General features: G+C 50.0%; 1 protein-coding gene across 4 annotated transcripts in view; it reads right to left on the bottom strand.

The window, feature by feature from the left end:
- Positions 1 to 3,619: 3,619 nt before the first annotated feature.
- Positions 3,620 to 22,386, bottom strand: part of EDA (ectodysplasin A) — a 65,486-nt gene continuing 46,719 nt past the window's right edge. The window contains exons 3-8 of one of the 4 annotated variants that reach the window (XM_027726064.2): positions 13,759 to 13,788; positions 10,558 to 10,737; positions 9,243 to 9,277; positions 9,095 to 9,146; positions 6,754 to 6,869; positions 3,620 to 4,883 (exon numbers count right to left, since the gene is read on the bottom strand). In XM_027726064.2, coding sequence (XP_027581865.1) covers positions 4,632 to 4,883; positions 6,754 to 6,869; positions 9,095 to 9,146; positions 9,243 to 9,277; positions 10,558 to 10,737; positions 13,759 to 13,788 — 665 coding nt within the window. In that variant the 3' untranslated portion in view covers positions 3,620 to 4,631. Of the gene's footprint in view, positions 4,884 to 6,747; positions 6,879 to 9,094; positions 9,147 to 9,242; positions 9,278 to 10,557; positions 10,738 to 13,758; positions 13,789 to 22,386 lie in introns of all 4 variants that reach the window. The other 3 variants (XM_027726055.2, XM_027726044.2, XM_027726033.2) reach the window with 3 other exon arrangements.

Here is a 22,386-nt window from a genome sequence, read left to right on the forward strand (position 1 = left end):
CTTGGGAGAGCCGAGCGGGTTTGGGGGAGTTCCCCCGAGCAGCTTCCCTGTGCCAGGGACAGGCTGTGCCCTGTGCCAGCTCCTGTCGGGCAGCTGGTGCCGAGGGCACCGGGAGCAGCCAGCGAGGGCTCCGTGGCCATCCTGAGCCAGGCACTGAGCTCCTGGCTGTGGCCATTGGGCGTCACCGTGGGATTCCCGGCAGCCCCGGGCCGCAGGTGAGCCCGTCACACCGAGAAATTCCCCTCCCCAGCCGCCACAGCCCAGCCCGGGGGACTCTCCTGCAGCACCTGCCCCTCCTCGGGAGACAACGGCTCCCTGGGGTTCAGCTTCCCAGCGGGATGTGCAGAGCTGGCATCCCCCTCATCCTCCTCTTCCTCCCCAGAGTCTGCTGTGCTGCCAGTGCTCCTCATGTCCCCACCAGGACGGCTGCCGGGTCCCCCCCTCACCGAGGGCAGGAACCAGATGGGAACTGTCCCTGTGGCAGCTCCAGGTGGGATCTGGGCACCCAGAGCTGCACCCCACACACAGGGACTTTTTTATGGTGGCATGTCTGTGTCCCTGTGCCACCTAGTGCTGATACACTCCCTGGGAATGTACTCCTTGTGCTTCACGGGGTGTTCTCCAAAATGCACAGTTTTGGGGTTTTTGGCCCAGTGTGGCCAATTCCATCTGAAGGAGCAGCTCCAGGCTGTCGAGGGGTTACCCAGGGATGTGGAGTTTCAGCTGTGGAGCTCGTGCTCTAGTCCTAGAGGTGTCTGGTAGGAAAAAAACTATTATATAGACATAAACCACATAAATAAATAAACACAGATAATATGTTTATGTAACTAAGCGTACATATCTGGAAGAAGCAGCATCCTGGCTTCTGCTGTGGCTGCCCTTCACCCTCCGAGCTTTGTCATGTTAGGATGTGGCTGAGCCTTGAGCAGGACCAAGGTCTCCAGCAGGCAGGACGGGGTGACAGCCCCCCAAGGCCAGGGCTCGTGTCCTGGGCCGAGGCAGCTGTGAGCACACAGCACATCTGTGCAGATGTGAGACCCTGCCAGGGAAACACCGACCTCTGGATGAACCCTCGGCCCTCATCTCCTCTCCCACCAGCAGTGAATGTGGAGCCCCAAAAGAGGAACTGGCCACTGCTCCAGCCCTGGTGCACCCGGCCCCAGCACTGCCTGGGGAAGCCCGGCTGCTCCCCCTGCACCCCCAGTTGCTGGACGTGGGTCTGCACGGCCCATGGCACCAGCTGAAAAGTCCCTGATTCTGCGGAGAATCCCTGGGCACTCACATCCCAGGGCTGTGAACTCCCTTTGCAGGAGCACTGGGTGTGGACAAGAGCCGGCTGAGGCACCGGCAAACACTGAGGGGCTTTTCTGGGATTGTGATAAAGGCAAAGCGAACCTCACAGAACAAACAGGGAGAGACCTGCTCCTGAAACCCCAGGGTATCCTATGCTTCTTGTCCTTCCTGCCCTCCACGCTGGCTCCCAGGGCTCCAGAGGGGTCTGTTCCCCCTGAGGCTTTCACAGGACAGGTCTCCAAAGGATGTGAGGATTGAGCAGCAGGACATGGGTGTGGAGGAAGAGAGGATAAATCCCCCGGCCCACGTCACAGCCGTGGGTGACAGATGCTCCCAGCCTGGGCATTTTGGGGGCAGGAAGGTACCTGGTTATCCAAGGCCATCGGATCCGGGCTTCTTTCCGTGCATTCCCCTGATGCCGAGAGCAGGAAGGTGAATCCTGAGCAGCTCTGAGCCCAACGAGGGGACGGTGCCTCTCACACCCCCAAAGGATGGAGATGCTTCACCTTTCCTGTCCCGTCACACAAGCACAGCCAACACTCTGCTGTGGCTGTACAGACCTTCCATGGAAACTCCTGGTGTGGCCAGTGAAGGACATCTCTCCGGGAACACCAAGAGCAGGAAGGAGCTTTACTTGCCAAGGCCACCTGCAGTCAGCAGTTCTCTGCTCTCCAACTCGGCTACACTGAGCTCCCACTTCGATGTAGTGAGCATGAGAAAAAGCCTGTTAACACATTCCATGCAGGAATCACTCCCTCCTGCTCTCCTCCTGCATCCCAGGCACACACCAGAGAGGGGACAGTGGCGCAGGGCTTTTATGGAGAGAAGGGATTCTCCCTCTGCCTCCCCCTGCCAGCAGCCATGGAGCACATCTCAGATCCTGCCAGTGGGGGACTAAGAATGCAAACTCCATCCACAGCTCTCCCAAAGCCCCTGTTATTTATGCCTGCCCCCAGCCTTGCTGCTCAGGCCTGTTCTAAAGCAATTCTGTTAACGATTTGCTTAATGTTCTCACTACATACAGTTGTCCCCCTTCATTCTTGTCAGGGGAACATGTCCTTCTTAATCCATTTTAAAGGAAATAAACCACAAAGCCCAGAGAAGAGCCCTCAAGGCTCTTGCCAGTCCTACATGTTGAGGCTGAAGGGAGGACAACCCACTAAAAAGCAAGAGCAGCCCATTTGTCATGCAGTTGTTTTACAAACTGCAGGGCCCCTGTGAATAGCGAGGCCGCGGCCAACGCCAGAGCCCCTGAGGAATATTTATCTCCCAATAACTGCAACACTTGGCAAGGGAGATCACTCACTACGGAAAAGTGATGGAGCCAGGAATGCTTCAGGCAGGGCGGACACTCCCGTGGCCACAGCAGTGCTGGGACATGTCCCAGACATGTCCCTGCAGGTGACCAGGGCTGAGCCACCTCTGCATGGAGGTGGAGCCATCACTGAGATCACGGAATCACGGGATGGCTGAGTTGGGAGGTACCTTAAAGATCAACTCATTCCACCCCCTGCCATGGGCAGGGACACCTTCCACTAGCCCAGGTTCCTCCAAGCCCCGTCCAACCTGGCCTTGGACACTTCCAGGGATGGGGCAGCCACAGCTTCTCTGGGCAACCTGTGCCAGGGCCTCCCCACCCTCACAGGGAAGGATTCCTTCCCTGTATCCCATCTGACCCTGCCCTCTGGCAGTGGGAAGCCATTCCCCCTTGTCCTGTCACTCCACCCCTTGTCCAGAGTCCCTCTCCAGCTCTCTCGGAGCCCCTTTAGGCACTGGAGGGGGCTCTGAGGTCTCCCCAAAACCTTTCCTTCTCCAGGCTGAAGAAGCCAGTTTGGGACTTGTCTCATTTGCTACAACAGGCTGCCACTTCACTCCCCTCTTGAAAGCAAAAACAGGCTCTGAAAAGAAATGCAGGGAAACAAAACCCCAACCCAGAGGAGTGCGAGCCAAGGGCTGACACAACAGAGCAATTTGCGCTTCGGCCTCTCCTCAGCTCCAGCACATCTTATGGCTTTAGGTCTCCCCAGCTGAGGGGAGGTAACGGGAGAGAGTTGCTCAAGAAGCCAAAAGAAACAATAGTGTCCCAGCTCTTCTATTAGTCACCAGAAATCGAGTTATGACTAGACTCAGCAGGGCTCAGAGAAAAGAAAAAGTGGTGACTTCATGCTGGACCAGATTTTAAAACACAATTATTTTTTTTCTTTGCTAGAGACTCCATCACCACTTATTTAAGGTAGAAGGGTGCCAAGAAGAAAGGGGTGGGGGGGAGGAAGGCTAAAAACTACATCTAAAAGCAGGACAGTTGCTATTAAAACAGAAAAAGAAATAAATTTCCTGATTGAATATTTTATTCTTAAACATGACAAACTTCCTCCGAGTGTTCTCACAAGTACTTGTGTCTGCTCTACGCGGCTCAGTGAAGCCTGTAGAAATGTGTTCTGGTTTGCAAAATATTAATTAAAAAGGACAAAACAAAAACCAAAAAAAAATCCCCCCAAAACAAAATACCCCCAACCAAACAGAACGTGCTGTAACAGCAGCAGTACTTTAAGGCAGCCCCCGGCGGGGCAAAGTTACCTCTGGGGTAAGGGCAGGAACTGAAAGGAGCAGAGGCCTGGACCCGGGAACCGGCGTTTTCTTTGGGATTTGGTGGTTTCTGGAATGTGGAGGCAGTTTCCTATCTGCTAAGCCTGCTCTAGTAAGGATTCCTCTTCCTCTTGCACTTCCTGCTTTTGCTTCCAAGCTCTGGGAAGAGGCACTTCCTCGCCTTCCTCGCCCACGCTCCTGAGGATGAATGTAAACACCACGACCCTGCCTCACCCACCTCCCTCCGCACCCGCGGCCGTTCCAGTTCCCACTGGGAAGGCAGGAAACCAGCAGCCCCCTTCCTTGCTCTGGTTAGCGTGCAGAAGCAGGAGTGCCTGGCTGGGACAATTGGGACGGGAGTCTGTCTGCTCCCGCTACCGCCTGGGATGCTCTTGCTAGTGCAACATAAAAGCAGAGACCCACAGCTCTCCCGACAAGCCTCGTGTGAAGATCACAGAGCGGAGTATCAGTGCAGTAATACTTGAAATACTGAGACAAGGCAGACACAACAGCCTTTCTTTCTCACAATGCTTTTGCAACCAGCTTTTTTTTTTTTTTCTTTTTTTTTTTTGATCCAAGTCTCCACGCAAGTCACAGAGGACAATTGTGCTTCCTGCATTCACATATAGGAATAAATAGCTCTGGATCAGTTTTCTTTACGGCCGGATTACAGAACCCCCTGAAATACTGATACGCTTATGAACAGCAGCACTGTGCAGTTCTGTGAGCATCCTTGGCCATGCCAAGTTCCTCTAGGATGCTGGTGCATCTCCCAGGCGTATGGCCCCAAAGAAAGTTGTGTGCTTGCTCATGTTGATGGAGATGTCAGCATGGACCATTTTCACAGCGATCTTCTGCCTGGCCTTAAGGAGGCAGACCCCGGCCGTGTAGCAGGTATTGAAGTTGGTCTTGCCGGTCTCAATACTCCGAGTGCATTGCAGAAAGGGCTTTTCATCCACCACCACCTCATAGCTGGCAAAATCTGTGAAGTTTATGTAGTATACCTGATGTGAAGCAGGGAGAAGAAAGGTGTTAGGGAGGGGACTGGTGCACGGGGAGCAAGTCCACATTCCTCTCGGTGTTCCCTGGCTAACGAGCCCCTCCTTGGCTCCAGCACACCTGTGCTCAGAGGAGGTTGGCTTGTGTGAGGCAGAAGAACCCCAAGCCAACCAGGAAACTCTTGTATTCCGCTTCAGACTAAGCATGCAAGAATCCATTAATCCATGTGTCTAAGGCTGAGCTACAAATCCTGCTTATTACAGGGAAAATGACTTGCACAGGCCCCAGTGCAGAGCTGTGCAGAGCACCCTGTGTGCTACAAACAGCTTCTCATCCCACAGACAGACAGACACATTTGACTGAAGGCCTCTTGCACTTACCTGGCCAGTCCTGCTTCCCAGTCCCATGAGCCTCCTTTAGTGGTGACAGCAGAACTGCCCTAAGGTGTACTGGGAGCTGCCTCCTGGGTAACTGGACTCGAGGTGCTTCCAGAGGCACAAGCTATTCCAGGGAAAGCGCTCTCCCAACTTCCACAGCTTGGAAGGAAATCACCCTACAGTGTTCCTACTGGTTTAACTTCTGGGTCTAGTAACCAAGTCCCTGTGACTCGACTGTTCCTTACTTAACCCTCTTCCAACTGATTCCAAAGAACTGCATGAGGAAGACCTGTCCAAGGAGAAGTCAGTCCCAGGGAACTGCTCCTTCCTGAGAGAGGAAATCCAACCACTTTGGAGGAATCTGCTAATTCTTCCTAGTCTACATGCTGTGACCTCGGGAACTTCACAAGACTGGATCCCTGTTTTCCTTGATGGACCACAAATGACAAGGCTTCAGAGGCCAAACACTGTGGCAGCAATTAGCATTAGGCTAATTGCAAAACAATTATACTTTGGCCAGTGTGGAGTTATTTTTCCTGTCCCCATCCAAATCAGACACATCACCAGTTCCATGGAAGAGCATCTGACATCCACAGCCCACTTTATCTGACTTGGTAAAGTCCCAGTGGAGCTGCCAACTGAACAGGAGTGATATTAGAAACATGGAGGAAGGTGGAATTTGCTCAGCTGTAGTTGCCACACAGAAACCCTCCTGGCTTGCTAACGTCTGCCCCAGAATCAGTTTTTCAGCCCACGGGTGGGTGGACACCTGAGTGCCCTGGCAGGGGAGAGCCCATGGCTCACACTCCACCCGGCTCAGCGATTCCCATCGGAGATCTGTGGGGCACTGGGAGCAGCGTGTTAAATGACAATCCTTATCCTGCTTTGGATTTGAACGGGGAGAGGAAATGATGCCTTATTAGCTGCACACTCTATCAGAACACAGCAGTTTCTCTCTTTGTTTAGCCCTTTCTGCAGAAGCAGGTGGGGACATCCATCGTTGGCACCAACCAAGGCGGCAGCGGAGCCATCCCGCTGCTGGTGCATCGTGTGGGATGAGGCCACACGGGAGAGGGGGAGTTACCTGGGCTGGAGTTTGGCCAAACCACCTGGGCCAAGAGCCCTGTGTTTGCAGAGAGCGACGTGGCTTCGAAATGACTCCGAACTGCCTGGGGTTGGGCCCTACATTTCTTTTAAAGCACAGAGCGCAGTGTCCTCTCTGCAGGGAGGTTTGGGAGGGCTGGCAAGTGACTGCACAGAGAACTGGAGGATGAGCAAAGGGCACTGGTGGGCGGGGATAACCAATCTCTTGAGGGCGGTGTCACAGCAAAACGTGTGTGAAACCACGTCCTCCCGAGCACACCCCGGAGCTGAAGCGGTTACAAGGACACACAAGCTGTTGGCATTTGGTAGTTGTCTGGAGCCCTCTCGTGGTTCATGCAAGGCTTCCATTGGAACACAAGTATAGGAGTTAGCCTAGGACCGTACTCACTTCTACCTGACTATAGATGAAGTATGTGCCGTCCACCAGTACCTCCAGCTCCCCACTGCGGGCATGCAGCTTAAACACCTTGGGGTTCATAGTGATGCGAGACCAGTCATTGAGGACTCCACCTGAAAGATCTCAGTATGAGAAAATGGCAGTCACTCAGTACCTGTCAGAGGAAAAGCGCGGGAGCACAAAAATACAGTCACACTGCAGGGGTCACACAGCCCGAAGTCAAGGAATTCAGTGGGACAGTCCCAGAGTTCAAGACTAGGGTGTGATAGTTGGGACTCCTCTCTAGCTCTGATCACACTGCCACTTGCTGGGGACACCCATTTCCTGCAGTGAACAGCATGACTGGGGGACAACTCTCCCTGCCCTCATCTAGGGTCATTCTCCTCATCCTCAAAAACAGGGTCACATGACTGATTTTAATTCTGGTATTCCTTGACTTCCCCATCCCTGGCTTTGCCACCAGCATTACCTTAACAAACACTTTGTTGTTACGTCTCCAAGGTTTTTAAAAGCCAAAATAACAACAACAAAGTAGGACATTGCACCACGTCCCACCCCTAACTGGGGTCCCTCCACATTGTTTTTTGTTTCTTTTCTGTCAAACTTTATATACTTGAAAATTATTCCTGTACCAGCTTGGCTTCCTCACACTCATTGTGCATTAATAGGTGGGATGTATTAGGTATCTTTTTGGAGGGCATCCCCTGCAAGATGAAATGTGGTGAGTAGGAATAATCAGGAAATTTGCTCCAAAAAGTCATTCCGGAGCTGGACTGCAACAGTAGTGTAGGTGCACTCGTGGACTCAAAAGGTATCAGAAGATTTCTACATGTCAACCCTGTTTCCTACCTCCTCCCCCCTAGAAAAAAAAAATAAATAAAAAGAAGAAAGAATAGTACAAAATAGTGCAAGGGACCAAAAGGTCAGGGATTTATGGATCCACCACCCAGTCCTGGCACTGGGATAACTGACAACACAAGCACAGCTCTGCTCCCTGGATGGACCCAGGGGACAGACTTCGCTGTGAGCCCTGAACTGAGCCAGCCTCTGTAGGTGCCTCAGTTTATCAGATCCCACTCTTTTCCTCCCTCTCCACTCCCTGCCCCCCGTCCGAGCCCGCCAGGCTGCAGCTGGACAGAATTCCTGGCTCACAGCACCAGATTGTTCCCAAGCAGCAGGGAAGGACACTCACAGGGCATTCCCACTCTTAGACAGCAGCACACCCTCTGTAAACCCTCAGCACTCCCAGTAATAAAGGGATCATTGCTTTCTGAATGCAAGCAAACGGCATCTTTTCCCTCATATTGTTCCCGGGAACGGATGGTTTCCTTTGAGTTTTGGGGAGCTGGAAGCACACTGCCCTATCCAAGAGAAACTCCAGCTCCCACTCTCATGGCTGCTGAGGGAGAAGCTGCCCTCCCACCTCATCCCATGTATCAGGCAGGAATTCATGGACGGGGTCCTGCAGCCCCATCCTGCTGCACCCACCCTTGGGAGTCTGGGATGAGGGGACATGTCCCAGGGCTGTCTGTGCTCCCCAGGGAGCTGCACAAGGGGACTCAGAAAGGGGACAACACATCCAGCTCCTCTCCAGCCCAGCCAGAGCAGGGAGGCAGCAGGAATGAATGAGCCCCAGCTGTTGGCAAAGAGAGCAGGAACTTGAGGAGAACTTGGATGGGGATCCAGGGAGGAGGAGGAGAGCAAGGAGCTGCCTGTGGATGTGAAATGCCTCGGCAGGGCTTGGGATAATGGTCTAAAGGCTGTTGGTGGGGGTGGAGATGCTCAAGGGTTCCAGGAAGAGCTGGTGGCCTGGGCACCTTTGTGTCCTCACACCACTGTGCCTTCCCCTGCCTTAAACTACTGGGAAACTGGAGAAACACATGATAATGGGGATGAGGCAGGACAAGGATACGCTCAGGGATTAAAATGGAATGGGGGGAGGAAAGGTTGGCCATCGAGGGGCTGGGGAACACTGGTGGGACAACAGCAGGTTGGAGGAGGCGCAAAATGTACCTGGAGGTCAGGAGGGAGATTCAGTGGGACAGAATTACTGGGATATACAGGATAGGGATAACCTGGGAGATAAACAGGAGCTCAGGGGAAACGGGAATGGAAACTCTTCTCATGGAGTCTGGGCAGGGGAACTGGACTCTCCTGGGGGATAACAGCAGGGAAAATCTGGGAGCTGCGTTATGGGATGCACTGAGACCTAGATACGAGGCCATGGGTGCAGGGAAAATCTGGGAGCCCTGTTATGGGATGGAATTAGACCCAGGTATGAGGTCACGGGTGCAGGATGAGCCCTTTCCAGTAACCACCAATATCAAGAGATCCTTACCATTCTTCACTTGGATTGCTGAGCCTTGGCCTTGAAGGTGGACCACAGCTGGCTGCAAACACCAAACACAGCATTAGCAAATGTAGCCAGGAAATGTTTACAAAAACCCCTCCCAAGGCTGGGCTTTTTCCTGGGAAGATCAACCCACCTGGATGTCTCTGGAGCCGGCCTTGTCTGTGGCACCTGCAAAAGGCAATTTCATGTTGTTGAAGAGGGTTGAGTGAAGAATCCCACAAATAAAACTCCTCTTACCCCATAATAACCATTAAACCCCCCACAGAAATAAAACTTCTCTTACCCCATAGTAATCAGTAACCCCCCATTAACAGGAGGAGGACAGCACCACAAGTATGGGGTGCAGGCAACATTAAAATATACAAAATATAAATATTAAAAACATATAAAAAATACATAAAGAAGACAAATATTCATCCTACATTTCCCTACTTTAATCCCGCATTTCTGTCATCAAAATTAAAAATTCAACCATTATTCAACCAGTTTCCACTAGAAGGAAAAATTGCACAACCCTTTCCCTGCTCTGTGGCGGCCAAAAGCCTCTTGGCTGCCAAGATGACAAGTTTCCCTCTGCAGTAGCTCAGGTCATTCATTGCATCCCAGCTCCACGCTGAAATCTCCCTTCCCCGGGAGCCAAACCCCTATTAAGGAGGAGATGCCTGTGGCAGGATACTGGAGCTGAGGCTTCCTGCTGCTCCTGCCTCTGCTCAGGCAATTAAGGATCACAGAATCCCAGAAATCCAGAGTGGTTTGAGTTGGAAGGGATCTTAAAGATCATCCAGTTCCAACCCCCTGTGGTGGGCAGGGACAACTTCCACAATTTCTGACATAAAAACTGAGAAGTCTCCAAGTTTTCCCTTGAGCCATGTGGGCTACAGGGTAATAGCTCTGACATCTCTGGAGACGTGTTTATTAATATTAAACTGCTCATGTAGATATAACAAACATTGCTGATGGGAATGTCCACTAACCTGCATTTTAAGGAGTTATTAAATTCATAGATTTTAGCAAAATAATCACCACACAACTCCGTGGAGAAATAATGTGGTGCAGATATAGGGAAATGGAGAAAAATGGAACCAAGAACTGCAGGAGAAAACCACTTTTCTCTGGATGGTAGGAGAGGGAAGGGAAGGTAGGGGTGGCAATCTGCTGTGGTTCCTGCCTTCCAGGTCCTGATGCAAAGAATCATGGAATCACAGACTGGTTTGGGTGGGAAGGGACCTTAAAGCTCATCTCGTTCCACCTCTCGCCACCTTCCGCTAGACCAGGTTGCTCCAAGCCCCATCCAACCTGACCCAGGACACCCGAGTCCTGCTCCAGGATGCCGTCCCATCACATCCGGACACTCCTCGGGGGGAACACGGAGCCCTTTTATTCCCGTGTGGCATCTCCCGCGCCGGCGGCGTCCCCAGCTCCGAGCAGAGGAGGGACAGAGCTCTCACCTGAGGGGCCCTGCAGGCCGGGGGGTCCCTGAGGGCCCGGCGGGCCAGGGGGGCCGGGCGGTCCCATGACGGTTGTGCCGGGAATCCCGGGGATGCCGGGAATGCCGGGGGGACCCTGCGGCCCGGGAGGACCTGGCGGCCCTTGGGGACCGTTGGGCCCTGGAGGACCAGCCTTCTTTCCTGGAAAACACAAGGTCAGGTGTTACCTTCTGCACGTGGGGTGGGCTTTGACCTGCAGGGAGCAGCAGACAGGGGATGCCCTCAGGGGCAGCGTGTCCCAGAGCTGGTCACGGCCCTACGGCTCTGGGATACTCTCTGGATACAGTCAGGATGCTCCCCATGACCCATGGACACCCCAATACACCCAGCCAAGGCTGGAGTGGTAAAGTCCAGGTGACCCACTCCACAGTTTCTCAGTTTTCCGTTTGTTGATGGAAAACAGTGGAAATCTTCCCTACCTGTTACACACTAGGATTAGGAGATGATCCCCACGGCTTGGTCTCCTCCAGAGGGCAGTTCAGAGCTGAGCTGCAGCGTTGCTGGAGGAACCCCTGTGCTGCTTGTGCCTCAAAATAATTAAATATGTTGGGCTCTGGATGGAGGGGTAAGAGAAGGACTAACCCCACCACGAAGATGGAAGCACTGGGAAATTGTTATAATCGTGGAATCACAGGATGGCTTGGGTTGGAAGGGACCTTAAAGATCATCCATTTCCACACCCTGCCCCGTCCAACCTGGCCTTGGACACTTCCAGGGATCCAGGGGCAGCCACAGCTTCTCTGGGCAACCTGTGCCAGTTATTTTATAAATCTCATGGAAAAAAACCTTCTTCCTTAAAATGATCCTCAAACACATCACGTGGCCCCAGAAAGAGAAATGGCACAACCACATCAGTAACTACTCATACAAATACAAAGTGGACTAAAACCAGGTCTGCAGGGAAGGCCTGGCCTGTCCTCAGCTGATTTTCCAGGTCCCCAACAGAAATTATGTTCTTTTGATGTAGTTATTAAGATGCCAGTTTTTAACAGCTTTTATGCCAAAGTGCATAAATGGAGCAAAATCACTCCAATTGCTGCCACAAAGTCCCCAGTAGGACAGAATTAAACACTTTGCTACATGACAGCAGCAGTTGGGATATGAAATTATGGTTATTGGAATAGTTTCCAAGTACATTTATGTACTTGTTTCTCGACTAATATCCATCTTTGTAATGGGATAAAACTATAAGGAGAAATCCATCTATTTTAGTTAGGACAGGGGTGGAAATCTCTAGGTGGCCATCAGCCAGGAACATGGGCACATGGACATCAGTGTGGGACAATTGTGTGGGTAATTTAAACATCCAGAAAACTAAGTTAAAGTAAGGAAGGGTGAGTAAAATAACACTGGTGTCCAAAAAAAGGGAGGGGAAAGGTTTAAGGGGACAAATCTCCACAGCAATATTTCTGTCCAGATCAGCAGCCACGACTTCCAATCCAAGCTGGTCACAATCCAGCCTTCCCCTAATCCAGAGATTTCCTTCCTTGGGCTGATGATATGCCTTGGAATTGATCACCCTGAATCACACCCATCACCTCTTTCCCCTAAAACACACTGAACTCCTCTCACTCACACCCCTCGATCCAGGCCATCCGAAGGGAGGATCGAACGCAGGGAGTCGGGAATGCTGCTGCTGTCACTCCTGGCTTTCCTTCCCAAGAGGGATACAAATTACAGCTGGTTTAACTCATCTGCCTCAGAAGTCTGGTCTGCTACTAAGGGAGCTGCTGGTTGAGCAGTGAGACAATTGCACATCCCACATTTTCTGTGCGTTCCCCTCCTCCGAGTCATTTCAGCTATTTCTCTGCATTAGCAAATCTCACTTATTAAACTCACAAGGCAAAAGATATTTGATTTGTTTGTCTGAGGGGACCCCAGCCTCCCTATCAGCTCTCCAGGGAGGGTCCCAGCACCCAAATCGCAGCCTGCCAAGTCTCCTGGTGTCTGTACCCACACACCAGGCAGGCTCTGAAATGCAGAGCAGGCAGGACCAGGGAGCTCTCATTAATCTTGCCCAGCAAACAATAAGCTGTACCTCTAAAAAGAATTAAATGTGACAATACCATAAAATTGAACTATTTTATACAGCTGTATATAATACAGCTCTAGGAGATCTCCCTGCCCCTCTGGAATTGCTCTGAACGCCACAGCCATCACTTGTTATTAGCTGGGCTGATTTAATGTGGGTTGAGGGTTTCTGAGCTTTGTTAGGACAAACTCCTCCAACATAAAATTTTATGCTGCTTCTGAGAATCAGTACAAACGAAGTCTCTAACTGTGGCTGTTTCCACCTCCCAGCTGTGCATCTGGAGTTTGCATCCAAGGATTAAAGTGATTGGACGTGTTATTACAGTAGGACAGACATGGGAAGCTCGGCTGCTCCCGCTGTTGATGGTGGGGATGGAGCAGGAAGGGCTCTTGAGGGACACAGAGAATTGCTGAACAACTAACTGTTCTGTTAATTAAATACACATTAGCTACAACAGGTAGCAAGCAGAGAGTTGCCATTGCAGCTGTTGTCACCTACAACCTGTTGTGAGCTTTTAAAGCACTCCCAGAAGCGTTTGGATGGTTACAAGGGGCAAAACCAGGTAACTGACTGCATTTCCCTGGAACTGAGACTGCAGCGCGTTTACGAGGAAAAGCTGATGGAGCAACTCGGATCCTGGGACTCACTCAAGCTCCTGGTAGTGTTAAATGTTCCCCAGGAGTCCTACAGAGACAAGGATGGCATCAGCAATCCGAGAAACACAGGGCTGCCTCCTGAATAACCCAAATCCCAGCAATCCACCAATAGGTGTTAGGAAAAGTGGGATGCAAAGTGTGTCTGTTGGGTTTGGTGAGTGTAAAGGGGACCCCAGGCTGCTGGTTGGCAGGCTCGGGATGAAAGCCAAGGCTGGCAAACAGCAAGTGGCTCCTGATGCTGGTTCATGACTCAATTCTACTCCATTCTCTAATTACACCATCTTCAGGATTACTTCTATAGAACATAATTAACTTCCTTCAGTGTTAAGGGAAGTTTTAAGGGTGTTGTGGGTGTTATCCCTGCCCCTCCCAGTGCTGGAAGCTGCTGCTGGTTTCTCCTTTGTGTTATCCAAAGAGAACTCACAGCTGGGTGACAAACACAGAAAGGAAAATTAAGTTAAAACTCAAACTTACCCTTTTTCTTGTTTTTCACTGAGCTTGAACCTACAAAGAAAAAAAGAAGAAAATTAGTGAAATTCAGGGATCATTTCAGTGGAGCAAATCCCCATTGCCATTTTATTTTCCAAGTGGACAATGGATGAGTTTGTGGCCCATGAAGCTGCACTGGAATGGTCTGAGCTGAGAGCAGTAACCCAAATATTAGAGCATCACAGAGCGGCTTGGGTTGGAAGGGATCTTTAAAGATCATCTGGTCCAACCCCCTGCCGACTCCTTGTGAGCCAAGTTGTTTAAAAATAAGAACAAAATACTAAAAAAACACAAAAGCAAAGAATTATTATGAACTGGCTGTTTTGAACAATGGGAACCCAAAGCTCCCTAGCATGAAGAGAAAATATTTATAGTGAAGCTGAGAAAAGACAGAACTTTTTGAGCAGTCTGAAGTGTGAAACATGTTCCATTGCTTCCCCAAGAATTAATCACGGATGGGAATGAACTGCAAAATTCCCCAAATATTCCCTCGCTGTTCATCAGTGAAATCCCTCTAAAACCCAGGTTTTAGCACATGTTGATGACTGAAATCACCTTTAACTGAGATAGAATTATAACGAATGGAAGGTAACAGGGTTGCTTTGAGCCTGAGGTGGTGGAGAAAGGCAAATTCCCAACAGAAGTGCCATTTTTCCATGGTTGGTAAAAGGAAGGATGAGGGAAGGATCAGAGAAATACCCGGCAACATCACTGATGCCTTTTTAACAGGAATAATAATTTCCCTACATTATGCCGTTGAGTCATGGGAAAATTATGGAATTATCTATAAAAGGCATTATCTATAAATTTTAGGAAGAAATCCTTCCCTGGGAGGGTGGGGAAGCCCTGGCACAGGTTGCCCAGAGAAGCTGTGGCTGCCCCTGGATCCCTGGAAGTGTCCAAGGACAGGCTGGACGGGGCTTGGAGGAACCTGGGCTAGTGGGAGGTGTCCCTGCCCATGGCAGGGGGTGGAACGAGATGAGTTTAAGATCCCTTACGACTCAAACCATTCTGTGATTCTATGATTTAAAATACTATTTCTGCTAATCCAATTTTTTTACAATCTAATTCTTTTACAATCTTCACACTATTAAAACAGGCAGACGGGACAACACGTGGGTTTCCAGCAATGCCAGGCCCAGATCTCACCAGGAAGCCACACCAGCAGCTCCACCACGAGCAGACAAACTGCAAGACCTAGGCAGGGCAGACGAGCTCCACTTTTTTTGCCATTCCCGAGCTCCACCAGCCCTCGTTGGAGGCACCAGCTGGTTAACAACATTTCCAGTGAGGAGAAAAGAAAAAAAAAAGTCCTTTAAAAATCCCCCCCTGCCCCCCAGCCCAAGGCAGCGAGAGGGGAGTGCCGCGCCTGTGCCTGCGCAGCCCTCGGAGTCACGAGAGTTTATTTCATGTTCCATATATCACACCATTAGCGCCACGACCAGAGTGAAAGTACAAATAGCTGCGGCCAGCCAGACACATCGGGGCTGCCTGCAACCAATTAGCTTCAAAGATGAATGGGAGGAATGAGAACCACATGGGATGTCAATGTTCGCAGTCCATATTACAACACGCGCATCTGTTCCAGGCACGGCAGAGAGAGATGTTACGGCCCTGCAAGTGAAGCTTTCGACAAACACGGGGAATACTCCTGACACGAGGGGGGGGAAAAAACCCCAGCATTATTAGGCTTGGGAGCTTCTGACTCTCTGGGGTTTGCATCTGTTTGCCTCCCAATAGCGAGGGTGGGGGATTTAATTGCAGCGCGGAGCTGAAGGCTCGACTCATGGAGCAGAAGACGAAGTTTTGCTCATTTTTGCTCAAAATGAGCTCAATTCATGAGCTCTTGCTCAATTTAGGCCACAATGGTAATAAATTATTGAGTCTGAGAAGCTGAGGGCCACGGAAATTTCAGATCAATGCTCCCTCAGAACAAAAGGTGCTGAGGCGCAAGGCTTAAAAACTTGACTTCATGCACATTATCCAAACATTGCTGTGCAGAGGAGAAAAATTATAATTAAAAAATCCTTTCTGCCAGGTTTTCCAGAGGCCAGAACCCAATATTTAAGCAGTAAAGCTTGTTAAATGCTGCAGTGGTTGAACACAAATAATATTGTTATAATATAATGGATGCCCCATCCCTGGAAGTGTCCAAGGCCAGGTTGGACAGGGCTCAGAGCAACCTGGGATAGTGGAAGGTGTCCCTGATCCTGTCCTGATGGGATCTGAAAGCAATCCAAGGCCTCAGCTGCTCCCTGGCACCTCTCTGCCCTTCTTTATAGAAATAACCTTAAGTGCACCTTTCCTGTGTCACCCCCATTCCTCATGAATCCCTTTACACATCCATTAGGAATGTCCTGGAGATCCAGCTCCTGGTGCTGACTGCCAGGATCAAACATGACAGCCACCCAAGCAGAGTTATCCTTCTGGACTTCTACCCTTATTCCCACTAATCCTGCCTTCTTCCAACCCCCTTTCCACATGCTGTCTGCATACTTTTGAGGTCAAACCAGACCCCAGACCCAGGGAAGACCATTCCCCTTCTACATTTCCTGTCTTTCAGCTGAAATTAAATCTACATTTAAACTCTAATTCCTCCCTGAAGGAGCTGTCAGCTCTGTTCACTCCCTTGTTTTAGCTTTGCCAGAGGGAGGGAAGTGGACCAGAACTGTTAATACAGAAGAGGACTGGGATAGCAGAGAGGACAGGCTGGATGGCTTTGAAGGATAATAAGCATGGAATGAGGTTCAGTCATACCAAATATATAGTCCTATAAAATATATATACATGGGAAATAATAAACTGCTCTGCTGGATCGTGGAGCTCCCCAGGACAACACCAGCACATGCTCAGTTGCTGTCACTCAGCCAGGCAAGGCAGAAATACCATCCTAGAATGGGAACACCTCTGGAAGACAAGGGGAAATCCTGCTGCCCCTCAGGGAGCGGGTGTGAAAATCCTGGGAGCAACTCAGCCAACCCTGATCATCTAATGCAGAAAGGTGAACTGAAATGAGAAGAGTTTCACAGAAGGGCTCCTGGGATGGTCAAGAAGTGGGTCAAGCGAGCCATCAAAGCTGGGAAAGGGTGGAAGCACCGCTGGGAAAGGCTCTGGTGATGGGCACGGAGGGAGAAGACCTGTCAGGGCTTCAAGGACAGCACTGGCACGTCCTCACATGTGTGAACTGCTCTCCAAGACCATCCAGTTGGAAATGAGAAGGCTCCTGGGAAGGAGCACAGGCTTGGAGGGGATCTTCTGTCTCAGAGCAAGAAGTCACTGAAGTGACCTGGTGTCACTGGTCGCTCCTGAAATGTCTCTCCAAAGCTTATCAGTCCCTCTGGGAGGTTATTTTTGCCCAACTACTGAAGCTCTGGGGCAGGCTATGGTCTGACTTGAAATGTTTAAGTTACCTGATCTCCTCCTAACATTTATATTCCCTTTCCTTGGATTTCCTGTGGGAAAAGCCTCTGACTCCTGCTGCAGTAACTCAGGTCAGCTCCATCCTCTGCCAGCTGAGTTCTCCATCCCAGGATGGGATTTCCCCAGCCAAGGTGAGAGCAGGAATGCTGCACACTGGGCTTTGGAGACCCTGGCTTTGAGCAGCATCCCAGAGCTAGACTTCTCCAAAAGCTTATTTTCCACACGTGTTGGGAAATAAAAGGGAAGGATAACAAAAAAGGAGGGAATATCAAGCCAGCAAGAGTGGTAAACTTTGAGGGAAAGGTACAAGCAGGAAAGGACAACTTTATATGATGACAAAACCCCGACCCAAACAGAAGAGCCCCCCTGGAATCCCGCAGAGCCACCACAAGTGGAAGGCTCCAAACAATTCCAAATCACTTCTAGCAGAAGCACAGTGGGTTCAGACACAGACTTCTCACTTTGAGCTGAAGAAAACATTTGCAAGAGATGAGTTTTTGGTGCACAAACCCACAGCTGTGGCCCAGCAAGCAGCAGAAGACATCTAACCATGCTTGAGGGAGCAGGTTCCAGCCCCAGCAGCCCTACCATCTGCTGGACCACTTCCAAGGGCTTCAGAAAAAAAAACCAGATGGTGATGCAACTCAAGGATATTACATGTGACATGTTTTCTCTTATAAAGATTAATAGGGTTTACTCTCCCCCCCCTCTGATTTCTCTTTCCTCACGCTACACACTGCTATGATTTACTATAAATACAGAAATATCCCAAACTTCTTTAGGACATATGCTGATATAAATAGGATATTAAAAAACCCCTGCATTCCCTTATTAGCTGTGTGTGTGTGGATTAACAAGAAATAGTTCAAATTCCTGCAAAACAGTTCAAACTGGTTTTACTGATGGGAACAGATCTTTGTAATTACACTTATTTTATATAAAACCCATAAAAGGGTGACTATTATAGAAATCAGTCAAACAAAGGACATACCTACAGAGGCTGCTGAATGTGCTTGAATTCCCAGTTGCCAAGAGCAGGATGAAGTCATGCAGTGCCACAACCAAGTTTTAGCTGCATCATTCGGTTTAGAGCAGACACCAATTGATGTCTTCAAGGTGTTCTTCCAGTTTGGAGAAGGTATGGAGCAGCAACCACCATTTTTAGGTGTCCATCCATACTTTGCAGGCTGTTTTCAGAGTTCACTGCTGCCCCCTGGGATTATTAAGGTGTCCCTTGTCTATTTTCCTGGCACTAAGTTATTATGGAATAATCGCCAATCTTCTTATTTAAGTACCAGACTGGTCTGGGGTATATGTAAGACCAGATAACTCAAGTGAGCCATCCCTGTTTCCATCACTGTTCTGCCCTGAGAGATGAGAGGGTGGAGGTACTGAGAAATTATTTTCATCCCAGGTTACAAACACAATCAGAGACAAAATCCTGGTGATTACTGAGATGTCAGCATCACCCAGAACTGTCACATCACTTCTCAGTCCTTCATAAAATACACATAAAATTGTTAAGTCATAGAGTCACAGAATGGTTTGGGTTGGAAGGGACCTTAAAGCTCATCCAGTCCCACCCCCTGCTATGGGCAGGGACACCTCTCACTAACCCAGGTTGCTCCAAGCCCCATCCAACCTGGACACTTCCAGGGATCCAGGGGCAGCCACAGCTTCTCTGGGCAACCTGTGCCAGGGCCTCCCCACCCTCACAGGGAAGGATTTCTTCCATATATTGAACCTAAATCTCCCCCCTTTCAGTTTGAACCCATCACTCCTTGTCCCACCACTCCAGTTCCTGATGAAGAGTCTCTCTCTGGCTTCTCTGCAGCCTCTTCAGATACTGGAAGCAGGTGGAGTCCCCATCCCTGGAATGACTGGATGTGGCACTCAGTGCTCTGGGCTGGGGGACAAGGTGGGGAAGGGGCACAGGGTGGACTCCATGATCTTGGAGGTCTTTTCCAACCTCAGTGATCCTGTGATTCTATAAATCCTGCCCATCAACCAACCCCTCTATCCCTATTTGACCAATACTAAGGTGGAAAGAGAAGCTCAAGCGTTACCTGAGATTTCAAGTGATGACAAACCTCCTGCTGACGTGGATGTAAATTGTCCCAATGAATAAGATCAAAACCCTCCACTTGGTCAAACCTCCAAAATTCAGTTGTTTCCTTCACAGCAGCAGTGCAGTGACATTCACTTCATTCTCATGGGTAGGAGATATGTAAAGCTTTTCAAATATTTTTAAGCATGGCCTTATTAATGCCAGATTACGGTGGAGCTGGGGAGAGAGGGATGTCAGCTCCCAACACATGTTTAATCTAGAACATGTGCTTTGGGGGAGGTTTGGAACCAATATGTTTTCAACATTTTCAGGAAATTTGGTCTATCCAGATGAAAGCTTCTTGGACCCTACTGAACTATCAGTCAGTGATACAAACACTGGAACAAGAGGAATTTTTTCCCTTTTCCTGAAAAAGAAAGTGCTGCTTCACCAACTCCAGGCAGAAAGGTAACAGGTCTTGAAGAGCAGCTTTGGCATTATTACTCCAGAATATTTAGAAAAGATGATAAATTATAGATCAAGGAAAATATCCCAGAAGTAAAACATATCCTGTGCTACTCCAAACTCCTGGTGTGCCTTGCCAGAGTGGTTTTTTGAGGGGTGGGATAAGGAAGGGAGGTCTTCTGCTAAGTGTGGAGGGAAGATGCTGCCCATACTTTCAGGCTGGACCCGAATCAGGGATGTGATGCTCCAGTACAAGGCTAGAACTAATTTCAACAAATCTGAATATAGGGAATACATTCTGTAAGAAAACAGAGGGAACTCACTGCACAAAGCAGGGGAAGGATGAAACAGCACTGCCTGATGTGTTCCTGTGTAGGGCAGAGCCCAGGGCCATTCAGCTTCCCTCGACCACCACTGCTGCTTCTCTCTCTCTGCTTTTGTTTCAATCTTGTTTCAAAACTCTTGGAAATTTGTATGTGAAAAGGCCTTAACGGTCTGTTTCTGGATACATCCAACACTGAAAAGCTCCACGGCAGCACCCCATAAACCAGCACCCCATAAACCAGCGCTCCCTCCTTGTCCTTCCTCCCGCAGCAGTTCCCAGCATGGCCCCCAGGGACATCCCCCCCTGCTGCTCCACCTGCACAGCACAGACACAGCCCAAAACTTCAGCAGCCTTTGCTCAGTGGTTGCCCCATCCCACTCTGGAGTTACAGGCTGCTGAGTCCCCAAAAATGGCTCAGAGCCAACTCATGGCTGACAGTTCTGATTCCCCACCCCTGTGCTGGACTGAGCTGCCCCACACCCAAAGCCAGGCTCCCAAAGCCAGTCTCCTCCAGCCTGGGAGATCAAGGAGAGTTTGCAGCTCATTCTGGGCTCTCCAGAGGCACTCCCTTGGCTACATCCACTTTTTGAGACAATTCTTCAGCTCTTTGATGGACTTTTCCCACGTCTCCAGGGGAATTGTCCCACACTGAGGTCACTTCTGGAGCTGCTTGGCCAAAGGGTGTGAGCAGAGTTTGTGCACCGACACCAAGGGCTGAGAATCACTTCTCTTGTGGGGGCTTTGGTATAAGAGTGGCCTTGTGCTGCCTCCCTGCTCCCCTCCTTGCATTCCACCAAAGGACAAGCCTCCATCCATGTGTCATGCAGATGAGCAGACGCTGCTCCAGGAGCTCCATGGATCAGTAGCCTGCTCCCTCCCTATTCCTCTGATCCTGTACACCAGACCCCAGTTCAAGCTCATCGGTCTGAAAACACACGGAGAGAAGTCACAGCTCATCCCAAGCCATCCCTGGAGCCCCTGGAGCGACACGAGATGCCAGAGAGCCACAATCTCTCCTCTCAAGCAGCTTCAGATGACACAAGATATTCATCACGGAACAGGGGTTTTTTTGTTGTTGTTGAGAAAAGTTTTTTTTCTCCTGCCAATACTCAGAGATTTTTGCCTGCCTTGACACAACCCAGGCTCTTCAGGGAATAACCTGGTCAAGCTGTTAAGGATAGCTGAAAACAAATAAACAGAGATAATGCCAACAGTGACAGCAGGTTGGGATGTAGTTTATCCGGATTTTTACGCATATTCAAGGGAAAAAAATCTGCTTACTGCAGTTCAAGATGATCAGAACTGAAGTGTAAGTAAGAGACAGACCTAAGGGACCATCAGTCTTTAACCTGCTCCAGGTAAAGGTGCCATGTTAAGCAACCCCCCAGCTGGAAAGGACAGAAGAAGGAGGATGAATGTAGCTGTTCTCATGCATTCAACAGGTTTTTCCACCTTAAACAGGATGATGGGACTCAAAGGTCATCAGGTGCTGTTTGAAGGGAGGTGCTGGGGCACGTGGAGACCCACCAGCCCTGGGTGTCTCCTAAGGAATGAGGAAAAAAAATAGGTGCAGGATTGTAGAAGAACCAGGCTGGAACAGAAAGTGTCCTATAGAGGTCTGTCACCTCTGCTGTTGTCACCTCTGTCACAGTGCTGGTCCTGTTTAGGGGAAGAGGGCTGGATCCAGTCACTCCAGTTCCTCAACTCTGTTTCTCCAACATCCAGAGCTCTGCTGAAAATCCTTCCTCGCTGCTTTCTTGGGTAAGGCTGAGGTGTCCTTACTCACTGCAATGGGAATCACTTTATAGGACACAAAGAACAACCAAGCTGATTCATCTCCTCCACCCCATCCAGATCCACCCTGGGATCGGTGGCAAGGCACCAGGACAACCTGCTGGTACCATGAAGGCTCTAGAAAACCATCTCCAGTCTCTGCTGAGTAGGTGCAAGGACACCACAGCACAACTGTGGTCACGAGCAAAGACAAAATCCTGCTCCCAATTAACTACAGAGCCACTGTTGCTGGCAAACTAACACTGCACTGCCTCCTCAAAAACACAAAAAGCCAATCAAACATAAATCCCCACCCTTCTCAACTCGCTCCCACATAATCAGTCCCAGCCAAGTTCCTGGGGTTCACACCAGAACCTGTGGCCTTCATATTTCATTTTCCACACTCTCGTTGGCTATGGAAGGAGATGATGTGCCTTTTGTTTCCCTTCAGGCGTTTAGGTTGGATTCCAAGCACTGGGTCCTTAAGCAGAGCTGACAAACAACAGCACTATCTCAAGGCTTTTTTTGGCTCTGGCTGGACTCACAAGGCTGATTTTCTATACACCACTGCACCCTATTGCTT

The sequence above is a fragment of the Pipra filicauda genome, unplaced genomic scaffold, assembly GCF_003945595.2.
Source record: "Pipra filicauda isolate LSUMZ 115617 unplaced genomic scaffold, ASM394559v2 scaffold9_size5747161_pilon, whole genome shotgun sequence".
NCBI lineage: Eukaryota > Metazoa > Chordata > Aves > Passeriformes > Pipridae > Pipra > Pipra filicauda.